The sequence below is a fragment of the Neopsephotus bourkii genome, unplaced genomic scaffold, assembly GCF_033783945.1.
Source record: "Neopsephotus bourkii isolate Nb327-2 ecotype Australia unplaced genomic scaffold, CSIRO-AGI_Nbou_v1 NB_962, whole genome shotgun sequence".
Lineage (NCBI taxonomy): Eukaryota > Metazoa > Chordata > Aves > Psittaciformes > Psittacidae > Neopsephotus > Neopsephotus bourkii.
Genome location: NW_026901456.1, coordinates 5,645,470 through 5,671,212, shown reverse-complemented (window position 1 = coordinate 5,671,212; position 25,743 = coordinate 5,645,470). Strand labels below are relative to the sequence as shown.

Here is a 25,743-nt window from a genome sequence, read left to right as displayed (position 1 = left end):
GCTCAGGAATGGTCTCTGCACGCTGTTGTTTGTGTGGAACTCCCACAACTGACAGGGGCTGAGGGTTGTTTTTTTTTAACTATATGAAGCTTAAGAAAATGTATCTTTAGATTGATACTTTTAAATACCAATCTTGAAAAAGCACAGTTATTTCTAAAGAACAGAGAACAGCTTCTTCATTATCTAGTTTCTTCTGGGTACATTTGCATTACCTGCTTTCATGGAGAACGTGCCAGGAGACATCCTCAAACTCCAGTCAAGAGACCCAGCTTCAGCAATCAGGCTTCAAAAATCCCTAATGCCACCAATGAAAAGTTCCATGAGTGCCTCTCTTGGGCCACCTCTTTGGACTTCTTGGAAGACAGCATTCCAGAAATCTGTTTTGACCCTTCAGCTGTACATTTCATACACATTTGAGTACAGCCAGCTTACAGTAACTGCACTGTCCACTTCCACTTTCTCTTTATTCTGGCTTTCAGTGGTTCCAGTATTTTGATTGCTAGTACCAAAACCCCAGAAATGTATCACAATCCTCTGCTCCTCCACCAAGCTATAGTTTAAGAGTGAATTAGCAAACTCCTACCTTTTAAAATTAGGCAAGGATGGTGCTGTAGGCTGAAATTTACTTGTGCTTCTAATATCTCAGTTAAATGGCTGCACTCACTTTTCAACACAGTAAGAAGAATGACTTTAGAAAAGCATTAAAAATCATAGCTAGGTTCATGATTTATAGATTTCCTTTGGGACTTGAGATACCGTTGATGTATAATTTCTGGTCCCACTGAAATCACAGGAACTGCATATCCATGGTTAACACCTGTAAGACTGAAGCATTTCTCTCAGTACTAAAACTTGACCACACACATCAACTGTTCACCTGCAACATTTTCCAGACCACCTGTTTCTTTGCTTCCGGCTTTTAGGAGAAATTTTCACACCGTTCATTTTATTACATGGCATTGCCTTCTGAAATGTATCCAACAACTTGCCAACAACTTTGGGGAGAGAGGCTGAGATGTATTTTGAAACTCAATATACTGAATGTGTAACTATAACAGCGACAAATTCAGTCCTCGTATGCACAGGCTCGTGTGACTGTAAGGCATGCATAAGACTGACCCCTTCAGTGTAGGCAAAAGTATAGACGACGGACTCTTCCCTTATCTCCCATTGTTACTGCGCTGGTTAGAGTACAGCCCCCACGCGCTACCACAGCTCGGCAGCGGAGAGGCAGAGGGAGCCCTACGCGAACACCAGCAGCGGTACAGGGGCGCCTGACCAGGCAACATCGCCAAATGCCCGCTCGCTTGTTCCCGACCACGGCCCAGGGACACCAGCTCTACGCACAGAGATCCGATCATCAGCTCCACCCCTCTACTGCCACCAACGGACAGGGCGCGCACCGCCCTGAGGTAACGGCTGCGCACGCGCAAAGCCTCTTCCCCTCCTGCCCTCCGGGATCGACCGTTACAGCAGAGCCGCTCTGCGCATGCTCCGCCTTCGCGCGAGCACCGCCGCCGACACGTCCCAGCAGGCCAGCTGGGCAGGGCCAGGCCAAGCCTGGTGGCGCCCGCAGCTTTCCCATCCCGGAGCAGCCGTCAGTCCCCAGGGCGTGCCGCCGCACCCCTTCTCGGCCCCACGGTCTCCGCTAGGCGGGAAGAACACTCCTCCCCGTGGCTATGACTGCCAGAAAGTAGGCGGAGCCAACCGGGAAGCGCAGTCACCGGCTGAGAAATGACGCCACCGGAGACCCGGATGTTGGCGGGATAGACACATGCACACACCTTCGCGGGCGGAAGCGGGCGGCTGGGTCATGTGACCAGCCTGTCGCCACGTGACACCGAGCGGCTGCTGCTGCGATGGGGACGGCGCTGGACATCAAGATCAAGCGGGCCAACAAGGTCTACCGCTGCGGGGTGAGTGCGGCCCCAGCCGGTCTCCCAGCCTGGTCTCCCGGCTTTGCTCCGGGACTTGCCGGCAGGCCGGGAACTTCCTGGCCGCTCTGAGGCAGGAGGGCGCTTTCTGCTGTGTGTCGTTCTTTACCGTGGAGATGGGGCTGTAGGGGGCTTGCAGCCTGTTGCCAGCGAGCTGGGGGGCAGATTTGCTTCCACCCTGCTTCGAGCTTTCCCTCTCCATCAGCGCTGCCCACTCCGTGGTTCTCCCTTAGCTCCTCTACCGAGAACGGCACGGATTTCTCCTGCCTCCTGTAGCAAAGCGGCCCTGGGCTTCGGCACGGCTTTAGGATTAAAGCCTGCTTTTTGTTCTCCCATTGTCCCCGGCTAGCGCGACGGTGCTGAGGGAGGACTTCCAGCAAATCTCTGCTGAGGGCGGCAGGGCTTCGGGAGGGAGGCAAGGAAGCAGTCACTGGGTGGAAGGAAGGAAGCCCGAGGAGTGACTGTGGAGTTCACTTATGGGACAGTGTCGTTCAGTCATTAATACTTGTGGATTACAGCAAGACTGGTGCTTCAGTCCAGTATATAGGTTAGAGTCTTGTTTCATTTCTGTGCTCTGCAAGAAACCTGAAAGTGGCTCAAGATGTTTGCACCTGATAAAAAATATCCTCTTAGATGGAGTACTTATGCAAGAGCAGATCAAAATTTTGTTTTTCTTTCCTGCCACTGTACAGAAGTCTGATTTCTTAACTTTTTTCACTGATGTAGTTATTGATAGTAATAAAGTGATCGTTCAACTTCTGCAGCTACTTGGAAAAACGTGCCTTTTTTCGTTGTTGAAGAATTAAGCACAGTTAAAAAATAAAAAAAAAAAACACTTGGCTTATGTTTTCAATATTTTTTTAATCACTATTTTTCTAGAAATATTGTTTCAGCTGAAGTTTTCAGGTTCCCCTTTTAATTTTTTTTTTTTTTCGTTATCCAGCCACACACTGGTATTCTAAAAATCTTTTCACACACTGCTTTCCTGTAAATTAGTAGTTTTGGTTGTTACAGTGTATAAAACTTGTTTTGATGTATTAAAGGTTTTTAATGCTGGAAAACTAAATTTAAACAGATTTGGATGAAAGGGTGTGCAGCATCTGTTCTGCAGATGTTAAATTACCTAAAGGATGACTTTCATAAAGCTAAATTACCAGTTTGTGAACAGCACATCCTTTAAGTATGGTGTCATAGTGGTAAAGGCTACTTTCTGTGTCTCACTTTCACACTGTTTTGCTAATGCAGTGTACTAGAAGGACCTTATTTATTTCAGCACTGTATTGCTATGCCTATTTTCAGTTTCTTCACATGGCTTGCTTTATATCACTTTAAACTACATTATTTTGTAGGAAAGGGATATTTCTTACGTCTTTAAGCTGAAATTAAAGAAGATATTTATAGTTAGTAAATCTGTCAGTCTTTTTTCTTTGCTTCTACTTTAGCTCCTGTGAAAAGGTTTATAATTTTAGTTCATTAACTAGGCCTGAAATTTGGAGGTCTCGAGTGATGTGAAAACATGATGAAAGAACTGTACACTAGAAACACATGAATTTTTAATAGAAATTTCATAGGAATATGAAGGAATTACAGATCTCTCTTCAATTACATGTAGAATGTACACTGGTTTGGTTTTGAGGTTTGGTTTGTTGTTTTTTATTTTTAGGAATTTACTGGTTATACTTAAGTGACAGTAGCTATGCTAATAATAGCTTTAGTCTATGGCAGCTTTCATCCCAAAATATGCTTGCATCAATGCTACTTGAAAATGGAGTCCTTTAGTAAGAAGAGTACTTAATCCCAGCGTGTATGTCTAGTTATTCGTTTGAAGGTGCTAGGGGTACTGTACCTAGACTTGATTTCCACATACACACACCACCCATCCCTAATGTATTTAAACTCACATTTGGATTTGGGAGAAGGTGATGCCTAAATTACGCACTGGTAAAATACTCCTTTTGTTATGCCTGTTGCATCATAACAGCATAAAAAATTGCTGAAACATTCTAAGTCATAACTTTCCCAAGATCATGCCACCCACCTAGCATTTAATTTCTGCCACCTTGTGCTGACAGTATTGGCTATGCAGTAAGCTAGATCAAGGGAATGGATAGTATTTGGTTGCAAGACATTCAAAAAAGTAGTAACAGTAATAAAAAAAAATTATCATGGGCATCCTTTTTAGTTTTTCTTACAAATGTCTTCCAGGTAAAATACAGGGTATTGAACAGTTGGTATCAGAACAGTCTTGTGTATAGCCAGAAGAAGAGATATAGTCGAGCAGGAAATTGGACAAAGAAAGTGGGGTGGATGAAGAGCAGTCTAAAGGATCTCAGCCTCTGATCTTAGGTGAGAATAGACCAAAGAACAGGTGATAGCCAGCCATGGCTGAATTCAGCCACTCTTCAAAGGAAGAATCAGCATGACATTACCATTACAGCACTGATTATGTGGATCTTGAGAGCATGTAGTCTGGATGAAGTAGGGTTTTTAGCAATCGGCATCTCTCAATCTGTTTTGTGTACGTCAACCAGCATCCTTACAACTATGGAGTGTATTTGCTATAAAACTATATTTCCTCAAGCAGTGAAAGGGTAAAGGGAAACAGAGGAGAGACCCTTATTTAACAAGTAACTGTTCTGAGAATTTCTTAACGGTAAATTCCATACTAAATAATGTGATAAACATACTAATGTGATAAACATACTAAATGCTGTAATAAACAGTAACCAATTTCTGTATTCATTATTTACAATCACCAGGAACTGGAGGAACTGAGCAAACAAAGACCTTTATTTTGTCCAGACTTCAGTTTGAGAAAAGGTAGCTTAAACAGGTTGCTTTAAATTGTGAGTAAAAAAGAAGCTTCCCACTTGCTGGACCAAAAAAGTAATAGCATTTTTAAAGAAAAAAAAAAATAAAAAGGGGATTTAAGAACAAAAAGGCAATAAAATGCATCCTAATAAGTAGCAAAATATGGCTTATTGCAGTAAAACTGTGTTTAAGTTTCTAAGAACAAAAGATCTGTTCAGGAGACTTTTTATTTAATTGGATGGAGAATTCTTGAGCCATTGAGGCTCATTTAATAAACTCTGGAATGCTAGAAGAATGAGGAGACAGGCACAACTAATGATGCATTTTATCTGGAAAACCCAAACAGGATGCCTGGAGGAATTCTGAGATTGATAATTAAAATTGTAGGCTGAAAGGCCTGAAAAATGCGTTGTACAAAGAAAGGTACTATAGTTAACATCAGTGAAAACTTTTAGTGACAAGTGAGTCCAAAATATTTTTAAATCAAAATTTGCCCATAAGGAAGCCGGTAACTCAGAATCATGCAGCTGCTTGCTCACTTCCCCCCCCCCCCCCCGCTTTCCGCCCACCCCCAGAGGGATGAGGAAGAGAATCTAAAGACTGTAACTCCCATGGGTTGAGATGAGAACAGTCCAGTAACTAAGGTACAACACAAGTCCCTGCTGCTACCACCAATAATAATAATGATAAGGGAAATAACAAGGGGAGAGAATACAACCGCTCACCACCTGCTGACCGATACCCAGCCCAAACCGAGCAGTGATGTAGCCCTTTCGAGTAACTTCCCCCAGTTTACATACTGGGCATGATGTGCTGTGCTATGGAATACCCCTTCGGTTAGTTTGGGTCAGGTGTACTGTCTCTCCTTCTTCCTGGCTTCCCCTCCTCCGTGGCAGAGCATGAGACTCAGAAAGTCCTTGGTCAGACTAAACATTTGGGCAGTAACTAAAAACATCGGTGTTATCAGTGTTGTTCCCAGGCTGAAAGTCAAAAACACAGCACTGTACCAGCTACTAAGACAGAGAAAAATGACTGCTACTGTGACCCAGGACAGTATCCACCCCTTATTCCATACCATTCACATCATGCTGAGATCCCACATTTTTCAATACCCCATCACTCTTGTCGCATATATATGTATACACCCTCACACACACAAGGAGAGAGATATCATTCCTTAGTGCATGGACCAATCCATATAAAGCTGCTGAGTTCATCTGGTCCATGATGTTCGGCTCTATCTCTTGTAGCACTCTTTCAGAGCAGGAGAGACTGTGTGCAGTGTTCGTCTGTTGCCTGCTGATGACACCTCTGTGTCAACAGTTTCACCTCTGTGCTTGGCAAAATCTTGGAGCAGATTCTCCTGGAAGGCATGCCAAGGCACATGAAAAACAACAAGGTGCTTGGTGACAGCCAGCATGGCTTCACCAAGGGGAAATCCTGCCTGACCAATTTGGTGGCCTCCTATGATGGGGCTACAGAACTGATGGACAGCGGTAAAATAGTTGATGTCATCTGCCTGGACTTGTGCAAAGCGTTTGACCCTGTCCCACACGACATCCTTGTCTCTAAATTGGAGAGACATCAATTTGATGAATGGACCACTCGGTGGATAAAGAACTGGCTGGATGGCCGCACACAAAGAGTTGTGGTCAATGGCTCAATGTCCAGCTGGAGACCAGTAACGAGTGGTGTCCCTCAGGGATCGGTGTTGGGACCGGTCTTGTTCAACATCTTTGTTGCTGACATGGACAGTGGGATTGAGTGCGCCCTCAGCAAGTTTGCCGATGACACCAAGCTGTGTGGTTCGGTTGATACGCTGGAGGGAAGGAATGCCATCCAGAGGGATCTGGACATGCTTGTGAGGTGGGCTGATGCCAACCTCATGAAGTTTAACCAAGCCAAGTGCAAGGTCCTACACCTGGGTCAGAGCAGTCCCAGACACAGCTACAGGTTGGGCAGAGAAGTGATTCAGAGCAGCCCTGCAGAGAAGGACTTGGGGGTGCTGGTCGATGAGAAAATGAACATCAGCCAGCTTCAGTGTGTGCTTGCAGCCCAGAAAAAGGACATGGAACTGTTGGAACAAGTCCAGAGGAGGGCCATGAGGATGATCAGGGGGCTGGAGCACCTCCTGTATGAGGATCGGCTGAGAGAGTTGTGTCTGTTCAGCGTGGCGAAGAGTAGGCTGCGTGGAGACTTCATAGCAGCCTTCCAGTATCTGAAGGGGGCCTATAGGGATGCTGGGGAGGGACTCTTCATTAGGGACTGTAGTGATAGGACAAGAGGCAATGGGTTCAAAGTTAAACAGGGGAAGTTTAGATTGGATATAAGGAGGAAATTCTTTCCTGTGAGGGTAGTGAGGCACTGGAATAGGTTGCCCAGGGAGGTTGTGAATGCTTCATCCCTGGCAGTGTTCAAGGCCAGGTTGGACGAGGCCTTGGGTAGTATGGTTTAGAGCGAGGTGTCCCTGCCCATGGCAGAGGGGTTGGAACTTGATGATCTTAAGGTCCTTTCCAACCCTAACTATTCTATGATTCTATGACACCGCGGAACTCGTCTGGTCACTGCTGAGCTCGTCTGGTTTTCGTCAAAGTTCATTCTTTGTTGGGATGATGGTCAGAGGGAAGTCAGGGCCAGTCGCTGGTGACCTGAAGGTGTCTGGTTGGTTGGCTATAAAAGCGCTACATAGAAGGCAACAGTATACAATTGAGTTCATTGGCTGTTTTCCCCTAAAATCAAATCCCCTTGAGGTACACATCAGAATTCCCCATATTCCCTCATTACCCACCAAGTATATCTGGGTCCTTGAGCAAAAGCAATCCCACAAGTGGGTTTGCCTTTACCTGAAGCAGGAATAACCCAGACTGTCTTACCCAGCAAATTCTTTATGTGCAGCAGAGGAGCTTTATCCCCCTCTACAGTATGTAAAATTTCTGACTGGGCTGGGCCAGCTCTGTTGGCAGATCCTCTGGTGTTGACCAACCAGGTGGCCTTTGGTGTGTATCGCAATGTTTGAAAGTCCTACCACCCATTACTCTCAGTGTAGTTTTTAACAGCCCATTGTACCTTTCAGTTTTCCCAGAGGCTGGTGCATGGTAGGGGATGTGATATACCCACTCAATGCCATGCTCTTTGGCCCAAGTATCTATAAGGTTGTTCCAGAAATGAGTCCCAGTGTCCAACTCAGTTCTCTCTGGGGTGCCGTGTCACCACAAAATTTGCTTCAAATTTTCCTTTTCCCTAAAAAAAAAGGTGAAGTAATTAGTATATCTGAGTACTGAGGTTTTAAAGCATCTAATGACTTGTTAGTTGGGTTTAGCAGGATTTTTCTATTGAATGTGGTCAGTTTCTGTCTGAATAATCAAAAGAATGCACAGTTAAGATTTGCAGGTGGCTTGCCTAGAGAAATAGATGTGGAAGAAAATGATCAGGAATATTTAGTAAATGTGATGTACCTGAACTTAACGTGAATTTTTAAATTGTCAGGTGTTTGTCCTAAAAGTGAATGCCTGTGATGTGGAAAGTGGAATCTAAGAGGAACCTAAGGCATCTTGTTGGTAACCATCTGACTGTGGAATTGCATGCTACCAAAATAAGGATAAGCTTAATCTGTAGATGTATAGTGGCTATCAAATGGAACGAGAGAAATGTTAGGCATTTCTCTATGGCTTTAGATATGACATCCTCTCCTATTGCCAACACCTCAAAATGAGTGATGACAGATTTCAAGTGTTCTTTAAATCTGCCTTGTGGTTTGTTGTTTATTCAAAGCTACCTTGCATTTGAGAAAACAAAAAAAAAAAAAAGAATTACACTGATTTTATTAGGGATGCTGTCAAGTGATGAGATACAATCTGAAAGTACATAATATCTAGCTGAAATTATTTTTTCTAGCTCATGAATGTAGCAAACAGATCTGACAGTGTAAAAAGTTAGATTGGAATTAGTAAAAATTTGAACAGTGAAAGCAGTTGGCCCAACAATTTATGGGATGCCATAATGCATGTTTTGATCCTTCCAGTCTTTACAGAAGGTTTATGGATACTGAGTAGCTGCCTAGTTCAGTCAGAAGTCTTTCAGTATGGCTTAGGACTTGAGATTCTGTGCTGTGTTATGAACCATTTCATGTTATTGATTGAAGATAATTCCAAATTGTCCTCAGCCAGACCTGGGTAACTCTGCTCCACAACTAGAGAAGCAAGGGGTTGTGCTGCTGGATCACATGAAGCAGTTGTTCATCTTAGTTATGACCTTGGAAGTGACAGAAGCTTTCAAAGCATCATGTACATATCTGAGTGGTAAGGGATTGAGAACAGAAAGCTGAAAGAGCTTGTTCAGGATTATTAACCTGTGACAGTCTTCTTACAAAGATGTTTTGTTTGCAGCCTAGAACATGTACCTCACTTCTCTGTTTCACATAATACGCTGGCCTTCGTATGGGTGGTTACCTTTTTGAGATGAATAATTCTGTGTAGAGCTGTATTAGCTTAGTTCCATCTTTCAAAGTTTTGTCGCCCTGTGGTGAAGCCATGAGGAGTTTCTAGTAAGTGAGAAGGGAAGAAGTGAACAAGAACAGCTGATTGTAATTTACTACACTGTAGTACAAGGGAATTGATTCCAATGGTGACATTCTCTGTGCCTTTAGTTTTATGGTGTTAAAGCTGAACATTTGATATGAACAATACTATTTTAGTATGACATGATGCTGCATAGCTTTTGCAAGTGGTACATATTTGCAAATGTTTTGCAAAACTAGTTTTCTCATAAATTGTGTGCTAACTGTAAGTATTTTAACATCTTGGTAGGCTTATGTTCTTTGTTTTTTCCTTTTTAGAAGGACAAGTTTACTGACAGCTTTGTATTTAGAGGGGTCTCTGGCCTTACACAAAATGGCTCTTCCCCAGAAAATGCATAGTTGACCACCTTCCGACACATCAAACAGAAATATGAATATTATACAAATAAATACTATTGCATCTTTTTCATGATTCTTCCCTCTCCCCCACATCAGTAACCTTTAAAAGCTTTGTTAGAAAGTAGTCTTGAGGTGGGGTTTTTTTTATTTCTTAAGAGACATTGAGTGTTATAAGAAAAATTAATATATAACTTCAAGTCACTCTTCGTTCTGCTCCAACTGCATACATCTTTATCGTGTGAAAGTATGTAGGCAGTACCTCTGGAATAGGTTTTTGCTGTGTGGTGGGAGACAGTTCTCATTTATTAAATCAGTTCGTATGTTCAGGATTGTCCTTGCTTCTTATAGTTCAGCTGTACTAGTTTTTCAAAGCAATAACCTAATTGCTTGTACTAATTAAAGCCTGATAGCAAAGCAGTACAGTATTTAGGTCAGCTTTTCTTCACTGTTCTTTTGTGCTTGTGCCTCCTGTTCCTGGCATTTCCCAATTGCTGCAGGTCCTCTTCAGACTTGCAGTGTGTCAGCCTTTGTTGTGATGCTTGATGTTCTACTGTCCTGTTCTGCTTTAAACCCCCTGACCCATTTTCTATATCGTCATCCTCTATGTACCTCTAGTAAAGGCTGGCAAAATTCAAATAGCATCCGTCAGAGATGTACATAACTAGACTGGTTTTAACTGGTTGAGTGAAGAGTGGGCAGTCTCTGAATTATTCTTTGTTTGGATTGATCTGTAGTTTGGTGTCTAGCTTACAAGCCTGGTGAAGGTGCAGGGAGCATTACCATACAGCAGAAGAGAAGGCTAGCCCCAAGGAACTTTCGCAGGTTCTCAAATCACTTGCTCGTATTTCCAGGTGTGTATGAATGGTTGACGTTGAACACTGACTTGGAGTGCATTCTTTGTTGTAGGAGAGGGGAAGGATAAACTCTGGGGTATGTAAAATGAACTGCATGTTGTTCTCCTGCAGTTAATCTCTTTTTTTTTCCAGTGTTAGAACTTCTAAGCTGATACTTTCAAGATGCAGTGTTCTTGTGCAAATACCATTTAGTAGACAAAACATTCTTAATGGGATAAGTGACGTATTGCTTGACTCATACAACTTGTGCCTTCGATTTCCCATTGTAGCATGGAATTTCCTGGTGTAGCAGAGCAACTATTTATTTATTTATTTTAAACCTATTCCACTCCACTCTTGAAGACAGTCTTATTCTCAGCTTGGCCATCACTTTCACAGTTACGCCTTCTCTTTCATCTCCCCTGTCTGGCTGTCCCACTCTTCATATAAAAATTCCTCCTGGGATTTCATTCTATCGTGTGAAATTGAACTTGTTTATTACCAACTGACCTGATACTTGTTCATGAGGGATATTTTTCATCTTTCTGAAGAGGAAGATCGTGAAACTTTGGAAAGAAATCGAAGCTTGAATCAGTACTTCTGCAAGGAGAGGACAGTATTTTTGAAGAAAGAAACTACAAGTACAGAATTCTCTTCCTCACACTGCTTTTGGTATCAGTATTTGTCTTCTCTGACAAGATTAGACTGTTCTCTAGGAGCAGTGTTTTTGAGTTTGGAAATCAGCTAGCACACTGAGTAACAGCTACAGAAGAAATTTATTTAAACAAATATTTTCCTGTTGTCTTTTCTCCTATTAGGAAGTTCTTTCTGGAGTTGTGGTCATAACAAGTAAGGACACAGTCCAGCACCAAGGTATCTCGTTAACAATGGAAGGATCAGTAAATCTGCAGCTTAGTGCCAAAAGTGTGGGTGTGTTTGAAGCCTTCTATAACTCTGTCAAGGTAAGACCTGTGCAGATCAGTATTTTTAGCACAAAACCTTTGTCTTTTTTTTTCAAATTAAATCTTTCCTTAATGACTTTCAGGTAGTTACAGCACTTCATGCTATGTTAATGATAGCAGAAAAATGCTGAGTATTATCTAGTGATATATGATGACATCTTGGGAAGGAGCTTGCACTATTTTGAGTTTTCTTTGGGGCTGAAATACAGTAACTGAATGATGCTCTGTGCTGTGAATAAACACCTGAGTTTCTCGAAATTCAGGAAGTCTGTTCAGTGGGTGTTGCTGGTCCTTGAAATGTTGGGGCTGTCACTCCAATCTAAACGTCTTAATGTTTATCTTTGCAGCCTATTCAAATTATTAACAGCACCATTGAAATGGTAAAACCAGGGAAGCTTCCCAGTGGCAAGACAGAAATTCCGTTTGAGTTTCCATTGCAAACAAAGGGCAACAAAGTTCTGTATGAGACATATCATGGTGTCTTTGTTAATATTCAGGTAAGGCAGTCATTTCTGTAAAGAAAATCTGAACTTTTGTTAGTTGCAGCATGTATTTACTCTAAAGCAGCTTTTATTCCTTGGAAGCAGAGGGTAAAGTTTTGCAATAAAGTTTTCATACTGCAGTGTCTTTTCCCTAATCAGAAGAATGAGCAGAAATTAGAAATCCTTTGAACTAAGTAGCTTCTATGCTTTCCTTTATTAATACAGCATTCTTCTGGTATGTACTGTGTTTTCTAAATATAAATTAAGATTAAAAATAATGATACCTGTTAACCTTCAAAGTACTGTTTTGGAGGTAGTTTCTAGGTTTTCACTTAGAGTTTCTTGGAGTCAAACACTTTCCACAGGTGGTAACACTCTTAAATGTGGCAAAGGAACCATCCTGAGATCTCAGAATCCCATCAATATAATGTTGCTTTTAGAAAAAAAGAGTGAAGTCTCTTCTCTTTTTCAGCAAGTTTAAGCTTTTCATTGTAAATAGTTGATAGTAGTAAAACTAATTAAATGTAACATGCGAAGTGTAAGAAAGAATTAAAAGCATACTGGAAATAGGAGCTTTGGGTTAAGAAAGATCTGTTAATTTGCTGCACTTGTTAGATCTATCACAGCTCTCATACAGAGTTATGATTTTATTGAGAAAGAAGTTGCATTTACCATTTTGTAGATAACCTGTATAATAGTACATACCCAGATACAAGTGCGTGTACTGGTTGCCTAGGACCAGTGAGACTTTGTTAGCGCAGTAGACAAAAATAACTGCTAATACTAAAATGTTAAAAAATAAGTTTATTGACTTAGCAGATCCATTTTAAGATACGGGGATAAATCCTACAGTAATAAGGCCACTTAGTGTTCAGAATCTGTTTTCCTGCATTCATTTATGAGAAGTATCCTCTAAGTAGAGGAAACCTTTCCATCACTTATTGTTTCATGCCTTCCGTAACAGAGTAAATCTTTTCAGAATGATGGTATTAACAGAACAGTAACAAGAAGTGTTGCCTGAAATACCTTTACAGAGCTACTGTGATCCCTCCTTATGTTGTAGACAGCTACATTTTCTTCATGAAAGAAGACTGCATCGCAGTGTCCTTCTGGTCCAAACAAATGTGTGATTTCAAAATGAAGACTCAGACCAAAGTGTTGAGAGCTTGTAGCGTTTTCAAAATCATGAATTGCTTGCTTTCCTGTGGAGATGAGTAGTAACATTTCCTGCCCAGATCTGTAGGGACCACATGCTTGTAACAGAATCTTGTGGAAACACAGTTTCAAAATTTGACCTTCTTTTGGTTAAAAATGAACCATAGTTGGGTTAATTTGTTTGGGTTTTGGATTGAGATTTTGTGTGTGTGTGTTTGTCCGGGTTTAGGGATTTTTTTTTTGTGAGGGAAAAGTCTTCAGCCATCTCTTGAATGTAAATTCTGTGTTAGACAATGCTTTTTGTGACTGAGGAGTGCATTTTAGGTTGGGCTGTTTTTTTTCTTCAAGGAAAAAGTTGAAGGAGCCATTAAATGCAAAAAAATTCAAAACTACTGCTGATGGAGAATCAGTGGGTTACAAAGCTGCTGCTTTATTCTTTGTGCGTGTGTGTGTGGTTTTTTTCTTTTGTTTGTTGGGCTTTGGTTGGTTGGGTTTCTGTTTGGTTTATTTTTTTTCCACTTGTAGCTCACTGAGTATTGGATTTGATGACAAAGTATAAAACTGTTGGCTATTTAGTTGAGCATATTACAGTCTGAGATTTAAAAACAAACACTAAGAAACCAAAAACCCACAGGAAAACCCCCTACCTACTAGCCTATTGGAAGTATCTATAAGAAAAATTCCCTTGTTTTTTTTGTCTACATCCAGATGTTTAAGTACTTCTCATGTTTTTTTCAGCCTTGGCTTTCTTCCTAATGTAACATCTGTTGTTTGTAGAAGGTATGTCAAAAATGGTGCAGAACTGGTCGAGTTGCTTTCTGCATCCAGATAACTTGCCTATGATCAATATCAGTTGTTTTAAAGTATACTTTAATGGTGAATATTTGTTTTGTTTGTTGTTCCTTCATATACATAGCTTCTCTTTACAAGCTGGCGATAAAATGTAATTAAAAGGTTAATCATTAGATTTCAGCCCACCTGTGAGAGCTGTGCTCTCCTGAAGAGGAAAATGTAGTGTTGAGGTGCTGTTTAAGGAACAGTTCCTAGGCCTTTGTCAAAGTCCTGTGCAATTTAAAAGCAAGCCCCTCTTTCTTGATCTAGGTATTAGTATGTTAGCTGGGGGTTCAGTTTCAAGATTCAAGATTTTGTCCTCTTGCAGAGACCTTCTAATTATCTGCCGATGGAGAGGCTGTAAGCCAAATTCCAAGGCCTTTATGGTCCTGCTGCCTCCCTGTACTATGTTCCCTGGTCCGAGTGAAGTATAGTGCAATAATAGAAGGTTTGCTCAACAGTGATCAGCTTCAGTGGAAACCGTAGTCTATATGGGGTGGGTAAAGGTAATGCTCCCCAGCGTCTTTCTTGCACGTATATTCAGGTTATGTGCAAGAGACACATCAGAGAGACATTCAGTTATTAACTGAATCAGCCCCTAGTTTGATTGCACCTGTTTTTACCAATTCCTCATCTGTAAAGAAGGAATGAAAAACTAAACAAACAAAACAAAAAGAACCCAAACCACCCCAACAAATTCCCTGTCTTGTAAGGATGTTGAACAGCTGTGTTGCAGATGCTGAAGTACATGATCACTGTGATAATGAAGGTCCTACTGTTTTTCAGTCATTGGTTTATGGCTCCTTTTTTTTAGGGGAGAAATGGGAGGAAATTGTCAGCAAGGTTTTGAACAGTGAACAGCAAAATTAACCTTGTTGCCTGATTTTACTGTCCGCTGCTGCTTTTAAGTTCAGATGTATGGCTGAAGACAGTTCCCCATTAACAGTGTTAACAGTTATGTGCATATTTAAATTCAATTTTACAGTAGATTTAAAATTAGAGGGGCTATGAATATATCTTACTGATAATCACGTATCCAAAGTATGTTGAAAAGCAGTACCATAATCACTCTTAACTGAATGTAATTTGGGTGCTGAAGGCATAAAAGAATACCACTCTGTCAGTGAATTAGTCCCTTAATCTTACAGGTTATGTAATGCAGAAGATATGGAAAGCTTTTGCAAATGACTAGGGGACTGTAAACTCAAAGATCAGCTTTCATTTGGGAGTACCTAAAATCACTATACCTCTTACCTGTTTACTAATCTGTTTTAAATGATGCCTTAAATAAGAGTAACGTTCTGCACATATGCAATAAAAAGATGAAAAGTCAAGAGAAAGAGAGGAAATCTTAAGTCTCTCTTTTTGTTCTCTGCCACCCTGTTCTTGCTAGTATACCCTACGGTGTGATATGAAACGTTCTCTGCTGGCAAAAGACCTAACTAAGACTTGTGAATTCATTGTCCACTCACTGGTAAGTGTGATTTGTATTAACTATGCAAAGTAAGATTATTTTTTTTTTCCACTTTATGTAGTTTGGCAGTAAGGCGTGAAAACTGAGTAAAATCATGTAATTCGTAACAATTAAATGTGTATATATATGGATAGGGATATGTACGAGTAAGGAAGAGGCCTCAAAACAAAACCATCCAGAAGAGATAGGGTGTCAGTTGCTTCTGATTAGAATAACACGTTTCTGTTCATTTAAAGAAAACAGTATAAAGAGGATTTGGTTTCTAAGATGATTTTATACTGTACTGAGTTTGCTCTCTTATTCATCCTTTCAGTTCTGAAACACAGGTGTGGTTAAACATTATGGTGGTGGTCTAAACACTGTTTCAGATTATCCAGGCATTTGTTAGCCAAAGATTCTAGGCATCCACAATGCCTGTCCCAAAACCAAGAGTTTGTTGGTGAAGAGAAGGTGTCTGATGTCTGTTATTCAGATGGCTAACTACAATTGAGAGCCCTGACTCGAAGTATCAAAGCTGGGATTGCATCAAGTTGGAAATAAGAAGCTTGTCAGCTTAATCACCTTTGCTATTGAGTAAGCCCGTGGTTGGCAATATGGTAAGATAACTAGGTTAACAAATATCCACATCCTGCAGTTAGCAGCATGGAGACAGCATTCTTCTTCCTCCAATGGAGATACCGTTGTGAGATGAGATTGGCTTGTCTCCCAAGGAACGCTATGCTGCTTTGTTATTTGAAGTTCCTTTATCAGATTGGTTTTTAGTTTCTATTGACTTTATGCATGTCCAGAGCATCTGATGTCAGTACAGCCTGTGCAGGCCTAATTAAGTATCTTTTTCCACCCACAATTTGTTAGAACATACTGTTTGTACCATTCCTCTGAACTGTTAACAGGGCAGTAAAGTATTAGACTCTTTTGTTTTGCTTATGAATAATGGTGGAAATGAGTTATTTTAGTTCTATAGTACCTTTTAAAAAATTTAGTTGCTTTTTTAAAGATGTAGCTAGGTGCTATGAAGAAGTTTCCTGTCGGTAAGATTTCATTTTTTTTGAAATACTATGCTACACTTTATTGGTCCATTATTACATTATAAGTAAGCCACACTTGTCAAAATAGTGAACAAATTACATACTGTGCAGTTTCCTGGGTTTATTTCTTGTTCCCACTACAGCACTTCTTAGATCACAAGTCAGTAAATCATGAGTCTCTCAGTCAGGGTGGATTAATGAGGTTTTACTGAACATATAATTCTCGCTGTCAGTGCTCAATGTACCATTTCCCTTAACCTTATTCTTTGCCAGAGTTAGTCATTTATGAGAAAATACAGTCAAGTCTTCTGCTAATATCTTCCATCTTGCAGCTGGGCAGCAGAAGCTATTTTGAATTCTTAAGTAGTGAGGGTAGATCCTAACTAAGAATTCAAGTTAAGCCCATTGGTGGTGGTGTGCTCTGCCAACTCCCAGTTATATGCATATGGGACTCAGAACTGATGCTGTGCTGGCTACTTATTCTAAATGCATCTCACTGAGATAAGGATGGAGAGGGAGGTCAGTGAATGGTAAGCAAAACTTGCCTTCGTAATTCAGAGTACAGGCTTCCATCTCAACAGAGCTCAGGGCTCATTCAGCCACTTACAGAAAGACCTCTTGGTTTTGTGATAAATGGTGTGAATACATACTGAAATTTTTTCTCTAGCATGGAAAGCTAACCTGGACCAAGTTTTCTTTATTTTACAGTTACAGAAGCTGGAATGCTAAGCCTGTTCAATCAATGCTATGCTTGATTCCATCATCTGAGGATGGAATGATGATTTGATGATCTCCTAGTAATGTGAGGATGGCTTATGAGACCTGAGTTGTTATTGAAAGGGCAGCAGACAAGTTCAGAATGCTCAGAGATGTTTGTGCTCAAACATGTTTGAAGCAATGAAGCAAGTTCATTTATAATCTCCCTCTTTCTGGCCTGCCCAAATTCACCAAGTATTAATAACAAAAGGAAACATTGCAAGTAATATATAAAATGCAATTATTTGTAAATACAGAAATGTGAAATTTAACTGTTTTCTAAGGTGTATCTTGTGCTTCAGATCATAGAATCATAGAATAGTTAGGGTTGGAAAGGACCTTAAGATCATCAAGTTCCAACCCCCCTGCCATGGGCAGGGACACCTCGCTCTAACCCATATCACCCAAGGCCTCGTCCACCCTGGCCTTGAACACCGCCAGGGATAGGTAGTGTATTTCTGTATTTCCAGGTGTGTTAGTCAACAGCATGATTTGGTTTTGTTTTCCCTTTTTCTCTTCCTCCCCCAGTGTAGATAGAGTGTATGCCAAAACTTACAAATGGAGAGCACAGAGGTGGTTATTTGGCAAACACAAAGTAACCAAAAATTGACATGGTTTTGTTTCTACAGTTCAGATTTGTGATGCATTGTGACTTGTATTTAGACAATGTTGTAATGTTATTTAATAACAAAGGCAAGAAATAATCTTTTTTATTATAGATGCATACTTTCAGTATGAAGAAATCCTGAAAAATAGCACATCCTATATAGTTGCTTGACTTTGTCTTTTTGAATATTCTTGTGTGTGTTTCGTAAATCATAGTTTACAGTTTAACTCTTTCATTACTTGTAGTCACAGAAAGGGAAACTGGTGCCAAGCCCAGTAGACTTCACAATCACTCCCGAAACTTTGCAAAATGTTAAAGAGGTAAGGCTTTTCATGTTATTTAAATGTAATGCCTCTGTGGTTCTTAGTGAGAACGAGAGGGGAATGGTGAAATGCTGTCCTGTAGATAATCAGTTCTCTCTTTCCCCCCCTCCCTTTCTCTTTTTTCCCCACTTTTGTAGGCAGTGAAGTGATTCTGCCTGATCTCTTGTGGTGATGGTGACTAATGTACGGTGGACCTTTGTCCAGTAATGGTTAAACAGTTTTGTAATTTTTCTGAGTGAAAGACAGCAGCAAAGCAAGAAAAACCATTCTAAACCTGGTGTAGTCGAGATCCTTTAAAAATGTACATTTGGATCCTTGTTTATGCCTCTTTCTACAGCCCCATGTGGCTTTGGGAAGTCTGGATGAACATTAGTAACTATTTTGGTCATTTAGCTTTCTGAACACTTGTTTCTGTTTGTCCACTGAAACGTATGTTCTCTTTTTTCCCCGATTTTCCTCTTGTGCTCTTTTTGTTACTGTTTTCCTGCTTTAGGATTCCGTTCTGCATCCCCAGTTTGTCTTCCATTGCTCTTGGTCCCAGGCTTCTGAATTTAGACCTACTTTTCCACTTGTTTCTCAAAACAGACCTCTTATTCAGCTGTCCAGTTGTTTCATGCTATTGTTGACCTTATTTTACATGTTCTCCAAATCACTGTGGCTAGAAGGGACCTCTAGAGATTGGTTAGTCCATCACCTGTGCTTAGAGCAGAGTCACCTTGAACAGGTTGCTCAGGGCCATGTATAGTCAAGCTTTCAGTATCTCAAAGAATGGGGACTTGCAACCACTCGGCAGCGTTACAGTGTTTGACCACCCTCACAGAGTTAAGAATAAATAATTAAGATAAGGGTGACGTTCAGGAACCTTTTTTGTTCATGACAGCCTTGCGAAGATAATTAAGATTGGCCTCAGGGGAACATGGGTCAGTTACCTCAGCACTTGTGAGTGCGTCCCGTAAGGTCCAATGGGCTTGTGTACATCCAGACTGTTTAAATGTTCTCTAGCCTGCTCCTTCTCTGCCAAGAATAACTCTTCCTTGCTTCAGACTTCCCTTGTGGTTGCAGGGGCCTGGGATTTCTGAAGGCAAATCTTATCAGTAAAGTCTGAGTTAGAGAAGACATTAAGTACCTCTGTCCTTTTCATGTCTCTTGTCACTAGGTCTGTGTTGTCCTTCCTGTGTCTTGATTTAACTCCAGGTGCTTTTTGGCTTTCCCAAAGCCATCCCTGCACACTTGGATACTGTTTTTATGTTCGTCCTGGGTCACCTGATTCTACTTCCATCTTTTGTGTACTTCTTTGTTATGATTTTTATCAGTAGTATCTTTTTTATCCATGCAGGTCTCTTCCTACCTTTGCTTAACATTCTGCATGTTGGAATAGGCCATTCTTGAGCATGGAGGAGGTGATTCTAGAAAACAAACCAGCTAAGTCCCACTGAGTTAGAGGATGAGCAGGTTGTGTCCAGCAGCCTCTCATGGCTCATGGTGACTGCTGCATGCTGAAAACAAGTCTTTCTAAATGTAAGGATATAATAACTACTCTTGTTAGTAAAATTTCTTTTGATACTACTGCTAAATAGTAAGCTCTCAGCAGTCTGCTCTTCCTATGAACCATGTTCATAGGAAGATTTTCTATTTCTTCTTTCTCTTCTGTATCTTGGTAAGTCTACTCGCTGGCATAGCAAGCCATGAAAGTCCATTAAAAGCTCTTTCTTAACAGACCTTGCGCCTTTTGCTATTTCAAGTACATAACTACAGAAGTAGGTTCTAAAACTTCTGACATCTCTGATCCAGCAGAGCTCGGTGTTTAATTATGGAGCTGTCTAAGGAATAGTGTTGAATGTGTATGGTAGCACAAACAGTGCTAGCTGGTCTCAGAAAAATGCATGAAATGTGTGGTCTGAAGTGACTACCCAGTGGATAGGTAGAAAAAGTCATTGTTTTGGTTATACTTAAAACATTAAAATTTAAATTCTCTGCTTGTCTGGAGATATGACAGACCTATAGTTTCTGGTGGACTACTAGAAAACTGATCAGGAGGTTTGAAGTAGCTGAGCAAACACAAAGGCATTGGATGAAAAACCAGGATCGATGTGCTTCTGTGTTCTTGATTCTCTGAGGGGAGTTATGAACTAGATGGCAGGCCCCATGAGGGAAGACCTACCTAGGATTAAAATATGAAGAGTGCCAACAAGAGCAGTACCTTTTAAAAAACAGGTCTCATAGACTAAGTTTGAGAAAAGTGGCCTTGAGTTCTCATTCTGCAAGTTCCTTTTATCTCTGTCTCTTAGCTTCCTGACCGCTAAGTTTCAGGGCATAGCTGTATGATGTCCCAGAGAAACAGCTCTCTGTTTACTGACAGTGGTGATGAGAAGAACCTGTGAGGGATCATACAATAAGAAAGCATTTTACCAATACATCATTAGGACTAGGTATTTCATAGGATAGTTTTGTCAGGGATGTAACTTCTGTTATTTAAGTTAGGAGAAAGGCATGAAAATTCCTCTTTTTATTTCCCCCCAAGATTTGTTTTGAGTGGAACAGCTAAATTCTGCAGAGGTGTTGGGTATCTGAGCAAAACAGTCTAAACAATAGCTACTGCCGTTGCTACTGGCAGCCAGGACTCACAAGCAAGCCAAACATATTGGGAGGAAAAAAGTTTTCGACAAGAGAGGTGGTTTGGAAGAAGGGAAAATCAGTAACATGGGCAAGGAAATCCAATGCCACAAGCCAGCGTGAACAGATGGTTGGAAGGTGGGGTCTAACATCAAAGATGTCAATAACAAAAAATTAAGGAGGGAGAAAATAAGGCTTGCAAAAGGAGAAAGTTAGAGCAGGATGCTCAAACAGCTTGAAGAAAGCTGGATGGTGAAGATACAAGCTGAAGATGTGGGTAGAAAGCTTGACTGTTTCAGTATGCCTCCTGCCAGAGCTTTTAACTGCGTCTTGTGGCACACAAGTTTTTCTGCTGGCAGAGAATATCTGTGGTGCCTGCTGGCCTAAGAAGGGGAGGGCAGGGGGAGCAATCCCCTGCTTTGGTCTTTCATGGAAACTGATTTACAGATTGTCATCCTCACTCAGCTGTTCTTACTGCGCCTTTCTTAAGAAGTAGGAAACATGCTTGCTAGTAAGAAAACGTTGAAAGTTAAGTGTGATCTTGTATGTAAATTAAGCTGTTAATTGTCCTTAATTGGTGTCTCAGTACATACACAGTATGCTACATCAGAGGTTTTGAAATGTCTGTCTTCCCTCCCAGTGCTAGTGACTAGGAGAGAGAAATGTTAAAGGGTAGGAAAATCACTGAAATGAGACTGTATTGTAACCTGTAACAAAATGGGACCAGCATGGGGTTCTTAGAGCACTCCTAGCCTGCTTGACCATCCTGTTAGTTCCTGCCAGCCTGCCTCCTTCACCATGCAGTTCTGACTTCTGGATTCATTGCAATGGCCAGGTTTTGTCAGGAAAAGCTCCTGTAGATGGAATGAGTAGGGGGGGTGATGCATGGCAAGGGGAACAGGGGTACTAAGAGATATCTTAATGCATCTGCATAAGGATGTGTATGCAAAGAGATTATTCGAGTTTCTTGAGGCATTTCTGAACTTTCAAGTTCTTAACTTTGCAGCTTTTGGGGATCTCCTACATATTTTGGCACCTTTCTGTAAGGTTGGTTTTTTTTTTTAGCCTGCTTTTACAGTTTTGTCTTTTTCTCTTCCCCCCTCCCCATAATCTTTTTAGAGAGCCTCACTTCCCAAATTTCTCATCAGAGGTCATCTCAGTTCTACAAACTGCATCATTACACAGCCACTGACAGGGCAGCTCATAGTGGAGAATGCCGAGGCTGCAGTCAAAAGTATCGAGCTGCAGTTAGTACGTGTGGAAACCTGTGGTAAGTTTCTCCATCGATGGGATGTGTATGGAACAGACTGCAGTAGCTACTGCCTGTGCTTTTCCAGCTTAAATATGAAAGATTGTCAAAAGGCATATAATTGAAAAGACTTTGCAAACAGTTGTTTTGTGCATTAGGTGGAACAGTCTAAACATTACTTTAAATAACCTCTGCTATCCTTAACTCAGACTGCTCACGTGAAAACGTGCAGGCCAAAAGGAAAAACGTTTTGCCCACACGTATCTCACCCCCTGGCCCCAGTGCATCTTTGTTTTAAAGTTTGGCCACTGTGTTCTCTTTTTCCCTTCCCTCTGAATCTCCCACTTTCACCAGGGTGCGCGGAAGGGTACGCCAGAGATGCCACAGAGATACAGAATATTCAGATTGCTGATGGGGATGTCTGCAGGGGCCTGCCAGTTCCTATATACATGGTGTTTCCCAGGTTGTTCACCTGCCCTAGCCTGGAAACAACAAACTTCAAAGTTGGTAAGTGTGTGTAGGGCTTTATGCTGTGTTGGTGTCTTTCACCTGAGGGCAGTTTCTGAGTTTCACTTCAGTTTCTGGCAGGTAACAGGATAAGTCACTGCCAACGCTGCAAGAAGCACCAAGGACATCACTCTGTTTCCCTGCAGTCCCTGAACAGGAATGTAGTCTGCTGTATTTCATGTAGATTGAGAAAATACAGCCCAAATACTTACAACTAAAACTAGTTGTGCAGCTGTTAAGCTACTTCTCACTACTAGAATTATATGGTAAAGGGACAGGAGCAGCAGTGTAATGGCAGGGTTAGGGTTTTTTCTCTACCAAAAAATTGTATGTGTTAAACACTTGAGTAATAGTCCAAGAATAAAATGCCAAGATGATCCCTTCCTTCTTTCACCATCACTGAGAACTTCTCTTTCCATTTCCTCTCCTTTTTGTTTCCCATTTTCCTGGTGCACAGACTCAGGAGTAGAAGTAAAGTTAGGCTGCATGTGGCTTTTCTTTTTGCATGTGACTTTGCTTTTCTTTATCCATATCAGCTACTTCTTCCTGCTTTTTTTTTTTCCTTCCAACATTTTCCTTCACAAATACCTCACTTGTTCAAGTAATTACGCAGAAATTCTCATTGCTAGCCTGGTTTTCTTCCCTTCATCCTGCTGGAATCTGTTGGTTTTCTTTCTTGGCTTTATTGTATCAGATTGAAGCTACAAGTCCTTGCCTTCAGGGTCCTTCCCAGCTGAAGTCCCTGGAACACCTCAGACAAATGTGCACAACTAGTTTCCCAGCTCTGCCTATCTGTTTACCTGTTCCCTCAAGAGCTCTCTCACACCTGATGTGTACAATGATGTTTCCCCAGAATACTTCTACTCTTCATTTTTTGGCATTTGTAGCTGTTGAACAGCAATTTACAGTGACAAATGGCTCCTGTTAGTGTAGGATCTGGTTCTAAGAAGTTACGAAGATTCCAAAACAGGACAGTTATTTTCAGTTTAATTTGATCTCTGGCTCCCTTAATTTATTACCTCTACCTGACCTTGTATCCTGTCTGTACTTAGGATTCATTATCCATCTGGTTTTGGTTTTGAGCAACACAATATACTATCCAAAGAGCAGATTTTGAAATTTTATCATAGCTTGCAGGTTTATTAGATGTTGGTGTTCAGTTTCATAAGGCCATGTGTGATGCACGGTTCTAAGGTTCTGTTATGTGCTGACAGCAAAGGAGGAGTCTGCTCCCCAGCTCTTCCATTGCTGTGCCTGAGCAATGCGTGTTGGTGTGAGCCATCTTTCTCAAAGCATCTTAATCTTGGAGGCTTGAACTCTGCCTGTTGTCTGGAAAACCAGATGTCACAGTTTGTCAGTGATACAGAAATGAATCCAGAGGAATCCCAAAGATGTGAGAACAAACCAAGGTTCTCTAGGAATGGTCTGAGGATTGGGTGGGATGCCTGGGGTGGGTGGGGTTCTGCCTGGGGTACCATGTTCATACCACAGGAGAACCCAGGGTACTGGAGAGGCTTGGAAGAGCTCGAGAAGTGCTGTGCATGAGAGCAGGAACTGCCTGCCTCTCCTCTTACTGCTGTAGTTCAGATCCACAAGGGACCCTTCATCAGGGACTGTAGCAATAGGGCAAGGGATAATGGGTTTAAGGTTAAACAGGGGAAATTCAGGTTAGATGTAAGGAGGGGGTTCTTTACTGTGAGGGTGGTGAGGCACTGGAATGGGTTGCCCAGAGAAGTGGTAAATGCTCCACCCTGTCGGTATCCAAGGCCAGGCTGGACAGAGCCTTGGGTGACATGGTTTAGTGGGAGGCGTCCCTGCCCAGGACAGGGGGTTGGAACTTGATGATTTTAAGGTCCTTTCAAACCCAAACCATTCTGTGATTCCATTACTCTTAATTTTGTTATTCCCCCCTCTTCTAGAGTTTGAAGTTAACATTGTTGTCCTTCTGCACGATGATCATCTCATCACAGAGAACTTTCAGCTGAAGCTCTGCAGGATGTAAATGGCCAGAGGAGAATCACCTGAGGATTTAACGAAAAAGGACAGAATTCTTCAGAGGCAAACTGAAATTTTATCAATTTCTTACTTGAACTGGAAACACATCACTTCCTTCTCCCTCCTGGAGGGTCTTGTGTCTTCAGTTCCCTGCAAATCGTGCTAGCACTTTGCCTGCCTCACAATAGCCTCACAATACCAGACAGCCATGTCAGGTATCTTTCTGACTCCAACAACCATGTTTTCTCCGATTTTCCTCTGACAAATCCTGAAGGAATGATTCTGTATATTTGTACAAGTTGTAGGAATATGTAGTAAGTTTCGCTCTTCATTTAATTTTGTAATACTTGTTCCAAAGGCCTTTGAAGACTTCTTAAACATAGTAAGTCCTGTTATATATGGTGTATATATACTGGGGGGGAGGGGATGGGACTTGTAATATAATACTGAATCGTGTCTTTGAAGGCATAATAAATGGTGCTACAGCAACACAGGTTGGTGATGTGGGATGAATATTGAAGGATGAACGTGAAATAAGTGATGTGTAACAAATAATGATGTGAAATAACAGCAAGTGTGTTTTGGTCAAAAAATGGGGAGCACAAGTCCGTACCAGAGGAATGCTTAGAACTGAGGTTCTCGTGTATTATATAGAGTATAAGTGTAAATATGACAACTTGAAAGGACAGAATTAAAGAGAAGTGCTTGAAATGATTTCCTTTAGCTGTAGCTAAAGTGTAACAGCACTGTGAAGCAGGAAGCTTCAGTTCTAGGGTTAGCCCTGGTTCTGTATCACCTTTAGGAATAACCATCTGGAATTCTTACTTTTGTCTTACAACACTCTTGGGCCAGGAGGGGGTAGATATTTACTAGAACGTAGAACACATTAAGATTAGGAACTGGTACAGGATTAAGGGAAGGTGCTCTCTCTAGTCTGGCTGGTGCTGCAAGAGTGCCACCTGCTGCTCAAGTGCCACTATCACATCCTACCATCAACGTTGCTTTGAAGGACGGACTTTGTCCATCCTGCCCCAGGCCCCAGCGGGCAGAATAGATGTGATTAAAGCCCAGCCGGTAACTCAGTACCACGAAGCTGCTCGCTCACCCTTCCCTTCCCCCGCCCCCCCACCCCCCCCAGCAGGATGGGTGGGAGAATCGAATGCAAATCCCACGTGTCAAGGTAAGCACAGTCCGGTAACTAAAGTATAACATACTACTAATAATAATAATTTTAAGGGAAATAATAAGGGGAGTGAATATAAAACTAA

The 25,743-nt window shown here is 41.4% G+C and overlaps 1 protein-coding gene across 1 annotated transcript; it reads left to right on the top strand.

Annotated features, from left to right (window-relative positions):
* Positions 1 to 1,802: 1,802 nt before the first annotated feature.
* Positions 1,803 to 24,660, top strand: VPS26C (VPS26 endosomal protein sorting factor C). Its single transcript, XM_061359158.1, has 8 exons — positions 1,803 to 1,916; positions 11,312 to 11,455; positions 11,803 to 11,952; positions 15,317 to 15,397; positions 18,034 to 18,108; positions 21,844 to 21,994; positions 22,328 to 22,480; positions 24,400 to 24,660. The coding sequence occupies exons 1-8, from the start codon at positions 1,860 to 1,862 to the stop codon at positions 24,480 to 24,482; spliced, it is 894 nt and encodes a 297-aa protein (XP_061215142.1). The 5' UTR covers positions 1,803 to 1,859; the 3' UTR covers positions 24,483 to 24,660.
* The last annotated feature ends 1,083 nt before the right edge of the window (positions 24,661 to 25,743 follow it).